At 47.4% G+C, this 17,825-nt stretch overlaps 1 protein-coding gene across 3 annotated transcripts in view; it reads right to left on the bottom strand.

Moving 5' to 3' along the window:
* Nucleotides 1-993: 993 nt before the first annotated feature.
* dph1 (diphthamide biosynthesis 1) overlaps nt 994-17,825 on the bottom strand; it is a 104,538-nt gene continuing 87,706 nt past the window's right edge. For 2 of the 3 annotated variants that reach the window (XM_038961241.1, XM_038961239.1), the window contains 4 exons: nt 15,719-15,819; nt 9,103-9,181; nt 2,309-2,443; nt 994-1,754 (listed from right to left, as the gene is read on the bottom strand). In XM_038961241.1, the coding sequence (XP_038817169.1) occupies nt 1,656-1,754; nt 2,309-2,443; nt 9,103-9,181; nt 15,719-15,819 (414 nt within the window). In that variant the 3' untranslated portion in view covers nt 994-1,655. The remainder of the gene's footprint in view (nt 1,755-2,308; nt 2,444-9,102; nt 9,182-15,718; nt 15,820-17,825) is intronic. The other variant, XM_038961240.1, reaches the window with a different exon arrangement.

A 17,825-nucleotide genomic window follows, 5' to 3' on the forward strand; every position in this document is an offset into this window, starting at 1 on the left:
CAGATGGGATGGCGTATCGCTGCAGAATGCTGTGGTAGCCATGCTGGTTAAGTGTGCCTTGAATTCTAAATAAATCAGTGTCACCAGCGAAGCACCTCCACACCATCACACCTCCATGGTTCACGGTGGGAACCATACATGCGGAGATCATCCGTTCTCCTTCTCTGCGTCTCACAAAGACACAGCGGTTGGAAACAAAAATCTCAAATTTGGATTCATCAGACCAAAGGCCAGATTTCCACCTATCTAATGTCCATTGCTTGTGTTTCTTGGCCCAAACAAGTCTCTTCTTATTATTGGTGTCCTTTAGTAGTGGTTTCTTTACAGCAATTTGACCATGAAGGCCTGATTCACACAGTCTCCTCTGAACAGTTGATGTTGAGATGTGTCCGTTACTTGAACTCTGAAGCATTTATTTGGGTTGCAATTTCTGAGGCTGGTAACTCTAATGAACTTATCCTCTGCAACAGAGGTAACTCTGGGTCTTCCTTCCAGTGGTAGTCCACATGAGAACCAGTTTCATCATAGCGCTTGATGGTTATAGCGACTGCACTTGAAGAAACTGACCTTCATGCCTCAAAGTAATGATGCTGTCGTTTCCCTTTGCTTATTTGAGCTGTTCTTGCCATAATATGGACTTGGTCTTTTACCAAATAGGGCTATCTTCTGTATACCACCCCTACCTTGTCACAACACAACTGATCGTCTGAAACACATTAAGAAGGAAAGAAATTCCACAAATGAACGTTTAACACGGCACAATTGAAATGCATTCCTGGTGACTACCTCATGACGCATTAAGCTGGTTGAGAGAATGCCAAGAGTGTGCAAAGCTGTCATCAAGGCAAAGGGTGGCTACTTTAAAGAATCTCAAATACAAAATATATTTAGATTTTTTAAACTATTTTTTGGTTACTACATGATTCCATGTGTTATTTCATAGTTTTGATGTCTTCACTATTATTATACAATGTAGAAAATAGTACTAATGAAGAAAAACCCTTGAATGAGTAGGTGTGTCCAAACTTTTGACTGTTACTGTATAATATAATAGAAAGAAAAGAAGCTTGAAATGGAGAAAAACGCCATGTCTCATCTTTTGACCAAATGCATTCTCTTCTTTAAATTAGTCTGTGGGTTAACAGTGTAAAGTGGTTGGCAGCTTCCTTCTGTTTCAGGGATAAGTGGCTTGTATTTAACCAAAGCCACCCACATCCCCTGGCATCTAACACAATCAACTCAGGGCCATCCTTCTGTATTCCTCTCTCTTTATTACCCCCACACACCAACTTACTATATCATTCTCCTCCCTCTCTCTTTCACAGACAAATATACATGAATGCACACCCACTCACACACATTCCTGCACTTATTCACCCTCTTCATACACAGACATACATTGCCTCAGTTTCTCTGTGCTCAACACATACACACTTTAAAAGGTAACAACCCTTAGATGCAGTATAGTCCATTCCGTCAGGACAACAACGGAGGGGTATCTGAGGTGAAGTGTCTCTGGTTCTCTGTCTCCTGGAGGAGGTGAGGTGTTGAGCAGGGCTCAGAGTGAAACCCTCCTGTGGGTGGTAGATAGACTCACTCCCCTCTAGGCTGGCCTGGCTCCAACCGATCACCATGATAAGATGGTGGTGTACGTGTCATTCTCCCTGACAGCCACAAGGAGCGCACTGGTTCTGTCCACACTGTTTAGACTGCTGTGAGGGAGCGGAGAGAGGGGCTGGCTGTGAGCCAGTCTTCTGTAGGGAAACAGTGGGAGAGAGTTAAGATTTGGGACTGTGACAGTACCTACCCCTGATATTACTTACCCCTGATACGTTTAACATGTGTGGTCAGATGACAAGAAAACTCACAACGAATGTTCATAGCAAGGAAATATTAATCCAAATGGAATGCATACATTTGACTGTTCACATTTAAAAGTCATTGTACAGAATTTATAACATAGTGTCAGACTATGTAACAATGAATCAACACAAATCAAATAAGAAATTTAAAAAAAATCATGAAATGTGTCCTGTTGTCAGTGTACCTCTGGGTGTCACTATGGTGACGTGCTTGCTCTCTGTCAGCTCTTCCATATAAGCCATGTGACTGACTGACACACACACACACACACACACACACACACACACACACACACACACACACACACACACACACACACACACACACACACACACACACACACACACACACACACACACACACACGAGAGGCTTCAAGCACTTTGGGCACACACGTGGTTTCATCTCCTGCCCCATCCATGTCATTCAACGTCTGCCCTACTCACCTGTGTCTGTTTGCGGGCGGGCCGAGCTGGTTGGTTGTCGGGGTGGTTGGGCGCCCATGGCCCCAGGCTCTGATTGGAGTAGAAATCCATGGGGTACACCTCCTGCCAGCCCACCTGCTGCAGAGCCACAGCTGCCTGGTAGAGGAGGGGAGGGAGAGCAGAGAGGACAGGAGACCGAGAGGTTAAACATAGATTACCTGCACACACAGACAACACAACCAAGACAGAGGGCTTCCAGCACTCCGTTGATTTGTCCTGTCCTGTTCTTTTACTACAGCCCATCATACTCTTCATAGCTTATAATCAGGGCCTGGGGCCAGTTACATGTCAGTCCTTTTCCATTGAACTATTTAATTCCTGAGCTGCCTATAGTTGTAATCAAGGTTTCATTTCAATTCATGATTTGAATTTCTATTCATTTCCACAAATGACTGGAATTGGTATGGCTTTCCCTGACATTGGTATGTCATTGAGGTAGGGAGTGGTCTGATGGAAAAGGCAGAAGTGTTGGTTGAGTAGAAACAGTGAAGGAGAGAAGTATTGTATGGAGCACAGCAGTATGCATAAAACAATGGCACAACGTCTGACTTCACACACATGCCAGACAGGTGTCAAAATATTGAGTGTGGATGACAAGCGTGGATGTCACTATATTTCTACCTAGCTAACTGTCTGCTTTCCAAATGGCACCCAATTCCCTTTATAGTGCACTATATAGGGAATAGCCTTTATAGTGCACTATATTGGGAATAGCCTTTATAGTGCACTATATTGGGAATAGCCTTTATAGTGCACTATATTGGGAATAGCCTTTATAGTGCACTATATAGCGATATAAAGAGAGTGCATTTATAATACAGAAGATTTTCCAATTATCTCTATTCAAAAGACACAGGTCAGGGAGTTTTAAATTTGATACATTCCATAAACAACTCTTGTATTGTACATGTTCTGCCTACAATTACAATAATTTCCCCTTTGCTATCATGTTAAGCCATGTCAATACTAGAGCCAGGATAATACCAGTATCGCAATACTCGTTAATAACGTGGCAAGGAAACAAAACACAAAGCAGATTTAACTTCTTTAGGAAAACAGCCCTAATGCTGGAAACAAACATCATTATGTTGTCATCCAGAGTCACATGTATTCATTTTTTACCAAGCTATAGCACACAATATTCTACATACAGCAGGGACCAAAGTGTTTGGTCTGCTTCGTGTTTTCATTTTTGCCATGGAAAAAATATTGCAATACAGGTATCATCACAGCCCTGGCCAATAATGTAATTGATTCTTATCAATCACAAATTGTTCTTTCTTATCTTCTTCCCTCCCTCCCCCCTCTCTGTGTAAACTAGCTGCTCCTGCTAATCCCTCTGCTGACAGGAGGCAAGTGTGTCTTATTGACTATAAATATAACATGAGACGCTCTGAAAATAACCACTGCTCCCTCTCCTCCCATATCTCTCTCTTCCTCATCTCCGAATGCCACAGAGGAAAGCGGAGCACACAGACACAGATACAGTCGATTAGCAGGGATGACAAGAGGTGAATTAACTTAAACATACACACCACTGCAGACGGCGCAAATCATTTATATATATTGATACTATTTGAAAAAGGTCTGTCAGGGAAGCCAAGGCACATTTTACTAGGAAGCTTCTGAACACAAATTGATCTTATTAGTGGGTGAATCAGTCACACACCATCTACAGCATTAGTCAATATCATAGCAGCAGAGTAGGATTGGACATGTAAACAGTGCATGATCACAGATATGGAATGTACTGACATTGGACCACAGCTTAAAATATGACCATGCTGATCATCCTGCTAATTATCATACCAGGGGCACATTTCCTGTTTAGAAACTAACCAAATATCTATATAAACAGTACATGTTAAGCATATGACTCATTTCTCATTTCATATGACTCATTATTCGAAAGAATAATGACTGATAGTGCTTACATTAACACCTCTCCATGTCTCTAAAATGCAGACCACATCATATTCACACCCCTGTGCTTGTTATCACCGTGCAACCAATGCCTGTCTTAAGGGATGCACTACCTCAGCAGGAGCACACAAACAATCATTTGCTTATCAGATCCATCTCCTTCTAGTTAAAAAAACAAGCTGCAGCTGGGCAGCAGTGTGTCGAGGCCATCATCGGGGGGAGCTGGTCCGCTGTGCTGTGCTGCTAGTGTACACTATAGTCAGTCAGTGTGAGAGAGAGAGAGAGCTCATCCCTTGGCAGTAGTACTGTAGATTACTTTATCACTGACCTCAACCCGGAGTCTCTCAGAGTGTTCCCAGTCAGCCCACTAACACCCCTATCAGATCAAAGCAAAATCACAGTCTACCTGAAGAGAGTGTCATGACTGTCCATGAGAATCTAAATAGGTCAGATCAGGTTTGCAATGAATAACTTCAGTCAGACCCCCTCTCACCCGCAGAGGAATAACTAGTGGGGGTTAACAACTCACGTCCTGTTGTAAATCAAGGGGAGAAGAGTCAGGTCTCCCTCTCCAAATTCACCAAAGGAATCTGCTTTGTCTCAAAAGACCTTTTTCCAGCTGAAAATCTAACACGTTCAAAAGCAACTACTGGAGCAATATTTCTAACATAGAACGTGGGGAACGGTCAGAGGCCATCTATAGAACACTAATGTAATTTTGTCCGTTATTTTGTGACGTCATTAAAAATGTTAAAAAGGAACTACTGTAACTTGAAAAGTATACCCAGAACATACAACGTTTCCATACTATGCGTTGTGCATGTAATATGAACATTTATGAAAGTGTTTTGTTAAGAGAGGGATATGATTGGAGAAGCTATAAGAGATAATAGTTTTTTTTATAACTGTACACAGTAAGTAGCCACTGCCCCTCAGTGAGGTCAGAGAGCATGTCAGCCTGTCGGAACCGCCGCTTTACTACAAACTGTAAAAATTATGAGTTAAGAAAAAACAGAGACCAGAAAAGCGTGAAGCTGCAGGTGCACATTTAAAGTGGTTTGAACTTTGAATCTCAACACGAGTTTGAGACGATAAACTCACCTCCCGGACAATCACTGGTACGGCTGACTAGCTGTCCTGAGTAAAGTATCTTCGAAAGTGATTTAAGTGGGACCATCCTACTACTCTACTCAAACCATCGTATTACGCTACTCTCATCACCCCACTAGGAACCATCGACACGGCTAGCTAGCCTATATTCAAAGAAGCATCTTCAAGAGCGAATGGAAGGAAAATCAACTCTGTAGTTCTGTTCAGGACACCACGACAAGTCCCCAGATACCGGACAACAACAGAGAAAGACAACAGTAGAATACTTGTTGTAACCATTTCGGACAATCGGAGCCTTACAAGCGTGCCGCGAAAAGGCCCAACTCCCTTTCCAAGGCTGCCCTGTTCACCGAGAGATCCACGGCAAACACAGGCATTTCACGTAAATACATTCATGATGTCTTACTCAAAGAGGGTGGTGGTTCGTGTGCAAAGTATATGACTAGTGTAGAGAGTAGTTTCTAAATGTACCAATGTTAGGTGTCTCTGTCCCTCTCTCCATCTCTTCTTTAACAAGCATCAATGTTGTTGTCATTCCGCTAGTCACCTGTTTTCAGCGTATTACGCTTCCAGTCAATAACCGATGCAAAGTGTCAAAACCAAAGGAACTGCACAATATTAAGAAATGCTATAGATGGAAGTAGTGTAGAAACCTACCAAAAAACATTTAGGCAACAACAAATTCAATCCCTTTTAGACAACTTCCTGGACAAAACATTTCACTGTAATAGTGAAGGTGTAAACTTGGCAGTAGAAAGCCTAAACAGTATATTTGACCTTTCAGCTTCCCTATCAAATCTAAAAATGTAAGAAAGAAATTGAGAATCCTGTCCAACCAAAAACATACAGACCCAGAAAACCTGAGTCTACGTCTTCACTATGATGAATCACTAAAATAATACAGAAATACACTACGGAAACAGAAGGAACAGCACGTCAGAAATCAGCTCAAAGCAATTGAAGAATCCATAGAATCTAACCACTTCTGGGAAAATTGGGACACACTAAACAAACAACAACACAAAGAGTTATCCATCCAAAACAGAGATGTGTGGATTAACCCCTTCTCCAATCTTTGTGGATATATAACAAACAACCTCAAGACAGCAACACAATTAGACCCAACCAAATCATAAGAAAAAAAATAAAAAATAACTTTACACATTGGAAAGAATTAACAAAAAAACTGAGCAAACTAGAATGCCATTTGGCCCTAAACAGAGAGTATACAGTGGCAGAGTACCTGACCACCGTGACTGATCCAAAATTAAGGAAAGCTTTGACTATGTACAGACTCAGTGAGCATAGCCTTGCTATTGAGAAAGATCGCCATAGGCAGGCATGGCTCTCAAGAGAAGACAGGCTATGTGCACACTGCCCACAAAATGTGGTGGAAACTAAGCTGCACTTCCTAACCTCCTGCCCAATGTGTGACCATATTAGAGACACATATGTCCCTCAGATTACACAGACCCATAAAGAATTTGAAAGCAAACCCAATTTTGATAAACTCCCATATCTACTGGGTGCAATACCACAGTGTGCCATCACAACAGCAAGATGTGTGACCTGTTGCCACAAGAAAAGGGCAACCAGAACAAACACCATTGTAAATCCAACCCATATTTATTTATTTTCCCTTTTGTACTTCAAATATTTGCACTTCGCTACAACACTGTATATAGACATAATATGACATTTGAAATGTCTTTATTCTTTTCAAACTCGTGTGAGTGTAATATTTACTGTTCACTTTTTATTGTTTATTTCACTTTTGTTTACACATTTCACTTGCTTTGGCAATGTAAAGATATGTTTCCCAAGCCAATAAAGCCCCTTGAATTGAGAGAGCACGCGAGAGAGAGAGCAGGAGAGAGAGAGAGCACGCGAGAGAGAGAGAGAGCACGCGAGAGAGAGAGAGAGCACGCGAGAGAGAGAGAGAGCACGCGAGAGAGAGAGAGAGCACGCGAGAGAGAGAGAGAGCACGCGAGAGAGAGAGAGAGCACGCGAGAGAGAGAGAGAGCACGCGAGAGAGAGAGAGCACGCGAGAGAGAGAGAGCACGAGAGAGAGAGCACGCGAGAGAGAGAGAGCACGAGAGAGAGAGAGCAAAAGAGCTGAGAGAGAACATAGGGGCTCCTACTGCATAGCTGTCTCCATGCCTGCCTCTCTCCCCAGCCACATCCAGCCAGCCTGGCTCTCTCCCCAGCCCCATCTAGCCAGTCTGCCTCTCTCCCCAGCCCCATCCAGCCAGCCTGCCTCTTTCCAGCCACATCCAGCCAGCCTGCCTCTCTCCCCAGCCCCATCTAGCCAGTCTGCCTCTCTCCCCAGCCCCATCTAGCCAGTCTGCCTCTCTCCCCAGCCCCATCCAGCCAGCCTGCCTCTCTCCCCAGCCCCATCCAGCCAGCCTGCCTGCCTCTTTCCAGCCAGCCTGCCTCTCTCCCCAGCCCCATCTAGCCAGTCTGCCTCTCTCCCCAGCCCCATCCAGCCAGCCTGCCTCTCTCCCCAGCCCCATCTAGCCAGTCTGCCTCTCTCCCCAGCCCCATCTAGCCAGTCTGCCTCTCTCCCCAGCCCCATCTAGCCAGTCTGCCTCTCTCCCCAGCCCCATCCAGCCAGCCTGCCTCTCTCCCCAGCCCCATCTAGCCAGTCTGCCTCTCTCCCCAGCCCCATCCAGCCAGTCTGCCTCTCTCCCCAGCCCCATCCAGCCAGCCTGCCTATCTAGCCAGTCTGCCTCTCTCCCCAGCCCCATCCAGCCAGCCTGCCTCTCTCCCCAGCCCCATCCAGCCAGCCTGCCTCTTTCCAGCCACATCCAGCCAGCCTGCCTCTCTCCCCAGCCCCATCTAGCCAGTCCGCCTCTCTCCCCAGCCCCATCTAGCCAGTCTGCCTCTCTCCCCAGCCCCATCTAGCCAGTCTGCCTCTCTCCCCAGCCCCATCTAGCCAGTCTGCCTCTCTCCCCAGCCCCATCTAGCCAGTCTGCCTCTCTCCCCAGCCCCATCCAGCCAGCCTGCCTCTTTCCAGCCCCATCTAGCCAGCCTGTCTCTCTCCCCAGCCCCATCCAGCCAGCCTGCCTCTTTCCAGCCACATCCAGCCAGCCTGCCTCTCTCCCCAGCCCCATCTAGCCAGTCTGCCTCTCTCCCCAGCCCCATCTAGCCAGTCTGCCTCTCTCCCCAGCCCCATCTAGCCAGTCTGCCTCTCTCCCCAGCCCCATCTAGCCAGTCTGCCTCTCTCCCCAGCCCCATCTAGCCAGTCTGCCTCTCTCCCCAGCCCCATCCAGCCAGCCTGCCTCTTTCCAGCCCCATCTAGCCAGCCTGTCTCTCTCCCCAGCCCCATCCAGCCAGCCTGCCTCTTTCCAGCCCCATCTAGCCAGCCTGCCTCTCTCCCCAGCCCCATCTAGCCAGTCTGCCTCCCTCCCCAGCCCCATCCAGCCAGCTTCTTTCCCAAGCCCTGTCCTCAGCCCCATCAACCCTACCAGCCTGACTGCTACCTGCCTGCTCTGAGACAAGCAGCACTGATGAGCCCCTGCAATGTTAACACCAGACATCAGAACATGAGGTTATTTTCCCACATTTATCACAGGGTGCGAGTTCCTACACAACACCGCCTGCTCCGAGGGAGAAAAGTCATTTGAAGTGTGTGTATGTGTGCACACTTGTCCTCTTTTGATAGTGAATGACAGCAGCAGACAGTGTGGATCGTGGCGAGCTGTTGGAAGACGCCTGTTTACCTCATAGGGAGACAGCAGGGGTTTGGAGAAGGCTTTGCCCCAATCAATGGAGAGACGCGGGCAAGCGATCTGGACCCACCTGCAAGGAGAGAGAGAGAACATCAGAGAGAGAGATAGAGAGAGATTGCATTAAAGAGGCAGTGCACATCTCAGATAGCAGGGTGGGTAGGTGCATGATGTGAATCTGTGCTGCTGCATTGGGCTGCAGGCAGCTCTGCCTCCACCTGATCTCCTGCATATGTTAGAGGATCTGTCCTGATTCACTCTGAACACAAAACACACTCTGCATTCATTCATCATACCAGGGGGAGAAAGGAAGGATGCTGAGAGGAGACAGGGAGAGGAGGAACACAAATAGGGAAACAGGGAGAGGTGGGAAGGTGTGATACGAGAACTGGAGGGAAGAGAAAGAAGAGGGAGTTAGGTGAGCTTGAATAAAAAAGCTGCACTAGCCCAGTCTCCACGGAGCTAGCCTACATAGCAAGACAGACAGAGGGGAGGGGGGCTGGGAGTTTGCTAGAGGGAGAGAGACAAAGAAAGATGGAGAGAGGGAGGGGTGATGGAAAAGAAAGGTGAGAGAGAGAGGGATTGGCAGTGAGACGTGTTTATCTTAGTGATTGTGTGAGCGACGGATGAGGAGAAGGATGTAAACAGCTGGGGGGAGAATGGAGGGAGGAGAGGCAGAGCGGGTTAAAGAGGTTAGCTTCCACAAATCAAGGCTATCCACAGCTCCATCTCCACGGTGACAGCCCCTCCCTGTACCGCTTATCTCCAAAGACAGACAGCCACCAGTAATACACCAGGCACATTTATGGATTCAGCTGTATTCACATGGACACGGTGAGGAATGAGAGCGCACACATCTTGGTAGATTTCAATACAAATATATGCATTCAGAATCTGTGCACAGGTGTACAGAAAGGTGGGGAGGGAGAAAGATGCTAGCTCTAAAACACTGCATCGTGCAACATCTTCAGGGATACTTTCACAAGTTAAACGGCAACTGCTGCAGAAGTGTATCTCTGCATCCTCTCTCTCGGTTTGTTTCCTTGTAACAGTACTGTGCCTTATATCATAGCTGCTTCCTTGAACAGTAGAATTGATTGGGGCTTCACCCTAACCACTGGAGCCCACCATGCTCTCCTTTTTGGGGGGAAAATACCTCCCCAAAAACATAATGAATGAGTATTCACCAGTCTAATTTGGAAGGCTGATAAGTGAGACGTTTGCTTGTCCACTGAGCCATTGGGCCCACCCTGCAACCTCATTGGATAACGCTGGGCAGAATGTAGGGAAAATGGCACAACACAACTTAAAGAAAACAGTCGCTATCAAACTAGGAATTTCATGGATAATTGATGTAAGACAGTAATTCTGCTCATAGATTATGCATGTATGAACTACACATTGACACATCTAGCCCAAAGCGGGAGGTTTAAAACATACTTTCTTCATAGCCAAAGTACCGGAGCATGTCTTTAAGGCAAGCAATGAGTGGATGGGAGTGGAGGAGAGAGAAGTGAAGGACAGAAGAGGAGGGGAGGAGGATTTGACAATCCCTACTTCCCTCTTTAGGAGCAGTTTCTTAACAGATTGGCCTGGGAGCATGTGTTGTGCCACACTGGCTAGGAACCCAGCACGCCACACAATTCAATTTACAGCCAATATCTGAGCTAAGATCTTCCTAACTCACCGCAGAACCCTCACCACAGGGCATAGACTGAGAGATGGAGAAAGAGAGAGAGTGAGGGAGAGATGGGGAGAGGGAGATGGAAGAGAAAAGACAGAGAGAGAGGGGTTGCTACAGGGAGAGGTAAATATAACTCCAGTCACAGTCTACTACAGCAACTGCCTCTGAATGTGTCCCCATTTCCCCTGTCCATTTCCTAGCAGCCCTCTGGGTTTAGGGAAACAGGAAGCTCTAGTCATGCCCTGTGAAGGAGACCATCAGTAAGTGAATAGAATCCTGATGACTCTCTGTGAATGGGGGACCCTGCAGTGAGCTGGGGTAGAGGGAGGACAGCCTGATAAGCAGACTTAATTGAATGAGAGGGAAGGGTACCACACACAGCTTGCATCCCAAATGGCACCTTTTTCCCTATTAAGAGCACTACTTTTGACCAGAGACCTAGAGACCCTGGTGAAAAGAAGTGCACTAAATAGGGAATAGGGTGCAATTTGGGAGGCAGGGAGGGTTGGGGTGACCACAGAACCTAAAGGGTTCCCCAGTGTTCCCAGTGTGAACTAAGGCCCTGTCCCCGTCCTACTACATTAGCTTCTCTGGTACATTAGCCCCAGTAACAGCTAGGATGCATCCCAAATGACACCCTATTCCCTCTACAGCAAACGTCTCTGGTCAAAAGAAGTGCACAATATAGGGTATAGGGTGCCATTTGGGATGCGCCCTTAGGCAGACCTCCCTCCACCTGCAAGGCTGCTGCCCTTCAGTTATCCTAGCAGCCTGGACCAAGACTGGCAAAAACAATTAACCTCTTCTCTCGATATCTCAGGAAAATGGTCACTTTAATAAAATAAAAAAGATTAAAACAGGAAAGTTGATTGGAATATGGGTGAAGAGGAAATGCAAATTATTTTTCGGTAAAATGGCATAACACATTGCAGGGTATTTGCGAACCAGTTGAGATAAGTGTGTGTGGGTCTGCCAGATATCTGCACAATGGTTAAAATCAGGCTGGAATCTAATTACACACTTTAAAGTGTTTGCTAATGGTTTCTCTGTGTGTCGGAGTGTGTGTGGTGTGTCACTAATGGGAGAGAAAGGCTGGGTGTGGGCTAGTACACCTTCCCTCTCTCCCTCCCTTCTCTTTCTGCACTCCTCTCCACTCCTCTCCGCAGCCAGACTGCGCTGCCTTTCATTCTGTGCCCACAGGTAAGCACCGTCCCCAACGTGCCCACAGGTAAGCACCGGCCCCAACGTGCCCACAGGTAAGCACCGGCCCCAACGTGCCCACAGGTAAGCACCGGCCCCAACGTGCCCACAGGTAAGCACCGGCCCCAACGTGCCCACAGGTAAGCACCGGCCCCAACGTGCCCACAGGTAAGCACCGGCCCCAACGTGCCCACAGGTAAGCACCGGCCCCAACGTGCCCACAGGTAAGCACCGGCCCCAACGTGCCCACAGGTAAGCACCGGCCCCAACGTGCCCACAGGTAAGCACCGGCCCCAACGTGCCCACAGGTAAGCACCGGCCCCAACGTGCCCACAGGTAAGCACCGGCCCCAACGTGCCCACAGGTAAGCACCGGCCCCAACGTGCCCACAGGTAAGCACCGGCCCCAACGTGCCCACAGGTAAGCACCGGCCCCAACGTGCCCACAGGTAAGCACCGGCCCCAACGTGCCCACAGGTAAGCACCGGCCCCAACGTGCCCACAGGTAAGCACCGGCCCCAACGTGCCCACAGGTAAGCACCGGCCCCAACGTGCCCACAGGTAAGCACCGGCCCCAACGTGCCCACAGGTAAGCACCGGCCCCAACGTGCCCACAGGTAAGCACCGGCCCCAACGTGCCCACAGGTAAGCACCGGCCCCAACGTGCCCACAGGTAAGCACCGGCCCCAACGTGCCCACAGGTAAGCACCGGCCCCAACGTGCCCACAGGTAGGCACCGGCCCCAACGTGCCCACAGGTAGGCACCGGCCCCAACGTGCCCACAGGTAAGCACCGGCCCCAACGTGCCCACAGGTAAGCACCGGCCCCAACGTGCCCACAGGTAAGCACCGGCCCCAACGTGCCCACAGGTAAGCACCGGCCCCAACGTGCCCACAGGTAAGCACCGGCCCCAACGTGCCCACAGGTAAGCACCGGCCCCAACGTGCCCACAGGTAAGCACCGGCCCCAACGTGCCCACAGGTAAGCACCGGCCCCAACGTGCCCACAGGTAAGCACCGGCCCCAACGTGCCCACAGGTAAGCACCGGCCCCAACGTGCCCACAGGTAAGCACCGGCCCCAACGTGCCCACAGGTAAGCACCGGCCCCAACGTGCCCACAGGTAAGCACCGGCCCCAACGTGCCCACAGGTAAGCACCGGCCCCAACGTGCCCACAGGTAAGCACCGGCCCCAATGTGCCCACAGGTAAGCACCGGCCCCAATGTGCCCACAGGTAAGCACCGGCCCCAATGTGCCCACAGGTAAGCACCGGCCCCAATGTGCCCACAGGTAAGCACCGGCCCCAATGTGCCCACAGGTAAGCACCGGCCCCAATGTGCCCACAGGTAAGCACCGGCCCCAATGTGCCCACAGGTAAGCACCGGCCCCAATGTGCCCACAGGTAAGCACCGGCCCCAATGTGCCCACAGGTAAGCACCGGCCCCAATGTGCCCACAGGTAAGCACCGGCCCCAATGTGCCCACAGGTAAGCACCGGCCCCAATGTGCCCACAGGTAAGCACCGGCCCCAATGTGCCCACAGGTAAGCACCGGCCCCAATGTGCCCACAGGTAAGCACCGGCCCCAATGTGCCCACAGGTAAGCACCGGCCCCAATGTGCCCACAGGTAAGCACCGGCCCCAATGTGCCCACAGGTAAGCACCGGCCCCAATGTGCCCACAGGTAAGCACCGGCCCCAATGTGCCCACAGGTAAGCACCGGCCCCAATGTGCCCACAGGTAAGCACCGGCCCCAATGTGCCCACAGGTAAGCACCGGCCCCAATGTGCCCACAGGTAAGCACTGGCCCCAATGTGCCCACAGGTAAGCACTGGCCCCAATGTGCCCACAGGTAAGCACTGGCCCCAATGTGCCCACAGGTAAGCACTGGCCCCAATGTGCCCAATGTGGGTTCAGAACACAAACTAAACCTTCTTTCAAAGGATGCATCTTGAAGTGTTTGGCTTTAAGACTGTTTGTGATTTCTATTTGTCTCCCGTAGGGTATTTGTGTTTTTGTCAAACCCAGGAATCAATGGAGGTAGATACTCTCCACCAAAACTAATTCCAAATACTGCTAGGCTAAATAGAGGAAAGTTCAGAAAATCACAGCCAACACTGAGTTAGACCAGCGGTTGTGTCTAGGCTAGTCATCTCCTGCTGTGGGCCAATCTCACTCATCTTCCTGACCATTCCGGATTGCCTACCTAAAAAAGTAAATCATCATATAATTAACAACCCCTTAGTCTCTCTTAGCCCTTTCATACACTGATAAAGATCCCACTGTATCATGCCTGCTTCTTTTAATCTGCTTTTTGGTACATCTGAAAGGGGTGGGGTGGGGGGGGGAATACCTAGTCATGATTCCTGCATTTTCACAGACCCTGTTACCAAAATACAGGTATCGGGTCTGTGTAAACGGTTCCCTGCAAGTAAATTAATTTACACTTCCATTGTTTAACACCTCTTTAATTTACAATGCAAACAGCCCCCATGGTTTAACAAGATGCCCATCCCAATTTGCCAGTTGTATAAAAGGGGTCTACTTGCAAGAAAGTGGTAAATAATATACCACATCTTGTCTGAAATATGTATTTCTGATCAGGCCTCTACTCTAACACCTCTGCAGAGCCACCTCAGGACCATTCTCATTATCTGGGGTCCTGCTGAGAGCCGTGTAGCACTGAGATAGCCCTGTAATGTCAGCCGTCACGCCATTCCTGTCACGTCTTCCCTGTAATATACAACTTTTAATGTCATTCCTGTAACGTCCTCACTGTAACCCCAGTCTACCCTTTGGCGGCATAGGGCTGAAACAAAAGGGATGATGACTGCGTACTGACTGCGAGCCCTGTTGAGTCATCCGTGTTACGTCAACCCTGTGATATCATTAACTTTGTGTCTGTCAGACCCATGACGCCAGTCAGCCCTGTCACTATCTATAGACTGAGCGACCCTACTCTGGCAGCTCTCCGCATAACATTTGAAAAGCTGTTATTTTGCGTCCCACTCTGAGCTCTTAATTTACGGCCTCTGAGCTGTCTAAATAGGTGCCTGTGAATCGCCTGTGAATATTTTGTCCAGTTTGAGTCGTGCCAGGCTTATGAATTTCCTGTTTTGCGTAACTGCCTTGGAGAGTGGTGAGATCACAGCACCAAAGAAAACAAGAGCAGCAAACACCTCCTTTTATCACGCTCTCTCCCGTTTCAACACAACCTCCTCAACTACCTCTGCGTCCCCTGATCTCTCTCCCTCCTTTCTCACCATCTCTCTCAGACAGTCTGTCCCTCCTTCACACACTCCTCCCTCACACATCGCACTACTCATTACTCCACAGTGAGAGGCCAATCTGCTGAGAGTGTGGACTGTGGTGAATGTGTGCATTTGTGTGTCTCAGAGAGCCCTTCTGCACATCAGTGTCTCACTACCTCCTCCTTGCCCTCTTCTTTCTGCCAGCCAGACAGACAGTCATAGAAATCAAAGCGACTTGAGCTTGAAGCACGAGTGGTTTCACTTGACAAACTTTTGGAGTTTTCTTTTAAGACATAATGACTGTGCCTCGCTGGATAACAGTGTTGGATGACAGAGCATTTCAGATGGCGTCTCTCTGTGTATATCAGGGATATGTATCAAAGACAAGAGGACAAGTCTCAAAACATTCTCACTGCCTTTCACCGTGTGTGTGTGTGTGTGTGTGTGTGTGTGTGTGCACGTGCGTGCTGTAGACTCACGCATCCACTTCTGCCATCAGGTCCAGCTTGCTGGGGAAAATCTCAGACAGCAGCACTCGAGTGAAGGACTTGCCAAGAGACTCAAGCTTGGATTCCAGGTGCTATAATGGAAAGACAGAGAGAAACAGAGCGAGAGAGAAATACAAAGAGTGAGGGAGTGATGAGAGTAGGAGGACAGAGAGGGAGAGTATGGTCACACTAGCCTCGAGCCCACATGAAGAACACGTGTGTGTGTTTGTGCAGGCCTTGGACTCACAAGAGACCTGTCTGTGTTGCCTGCCTATACAGCTACACACACACACACACACAACACACACTCCCACTCGTTCTGCTGTTCCACTAGAGGTTCCTTCAAAGGTCCTTCAGAGCTCCCAAGTCTAGTGTTTCTTAGTTAGATTAACCAGATAATAATAATAATAATAATATGGCTAATTAACACAGCTAGCTCTCAATGATGGAGCCCAGAGATACTGGAGAAAACAACCTAATACCATCACCATATTAAACATCACCATATTAAACACATCACCACCCAATAACATCACCATATTAAACACATCACCAGCCAATAACATCACCATATTAAACACATCACCACCCAATAACATCACCATATTAAACACATCACCACCCAAAAACATCACCATATTAAACACATCACCACCCAATAACATCACCATATTAAACACATCACCACCCAATAACATCACCGTATTAAACACATCACCACCCAATAACATCACCGTATTAAACACATCACCACCTAATAACATCACCATATTAAACACATCACCACCTAATAACATCACCATATTAAACACATCACCACCAAATAACATCACCATATTAAACACATCACCACCAAATAACATCACCATATTAAAACACATCACCACCAAATAACATCACCATATTAAACACATCACCAGCCAATAACATCACCATATTAAACACATCACCACCCAATAACATTGATAAAACACATCACCACCCAATAACATCACCATATTAAACACATCACCACACAACAACATCACCATATTAAACACATCACCACCCAATAACATCACCATATTAAAACACATCACCACCCAATAACATCACCATATTAAACACATCACCACCTAATAACATCGATAAAACACATCACCACCCAATAACATCAACATATTAAACACATCACCACCCAATAACATCAACATATTAAACATCACCACCCAATAACATCACTAGATAAAACACATCACCACCCAATAACATCACCATATAACACATCACCACCCAATAACATCACCATATTAAACACATCACCACCCAATAACATCACTAGATAAAACACATCACCACCCAATAACATCAACATATTAAACACATCACCACTCAATAACATCACCATATTAAACACATCACCACCCAATAACATCAACATATTAAACACATCACCACCCAATAACATCAACATATTAAACACATCACCACCCAATAACATCACCAGCCAATAACATCAACATATTAAACACATCACCAACTAATAACATCAACATATTTAACACATCACCACCTAATAACATCAACATACTAAACACATCACCACCCAATAACATCACCATATTAAACACATCACCACCTAATAACATCAACATACTAAACACATCACCACACAATAACATCAACATATTAAACACATCACCACTCAATAACATCAACATATTAAACACATCACCACCCAATAACATCACCATATTAAACACATCACCACCTAATAACATCACCATATTAAACATCACCAACTAATAACATCACCACCCAAAAACATCAACATATTAAACACATCACCACCCAATAACATCACCATATTAAACACATCACCACCCAATAACATCACCATATTAAACACATCACCACCCAATAACATCACCATATTAAACACATCACCACACAATAACATCAACATATTAAACACATCACCATATTAAACACATCACCACCCAATAACATCACCATATTTAACCCATCACCACCCAATAACATCACCATATTAAACACATCACCACCCAATAACATTGATAAAACACATCACCACCCAATAACATCACCATATTAAACA

Source organism: Salvelinus namaycush, chromosome 23, assembly GCF_016432855.1.
Source record: "Salvelinus namaycush isolate Seneca chromosome 23, SaNama_1.0, whole genome shotgun sequence".
Classification (NCBI taxonomy): Eukaryota; Metazoa; Chordata; class Actinopteri; order Salmoniformes; family Salmonidae; genus Salvelinus; species Salvelinus namaycush.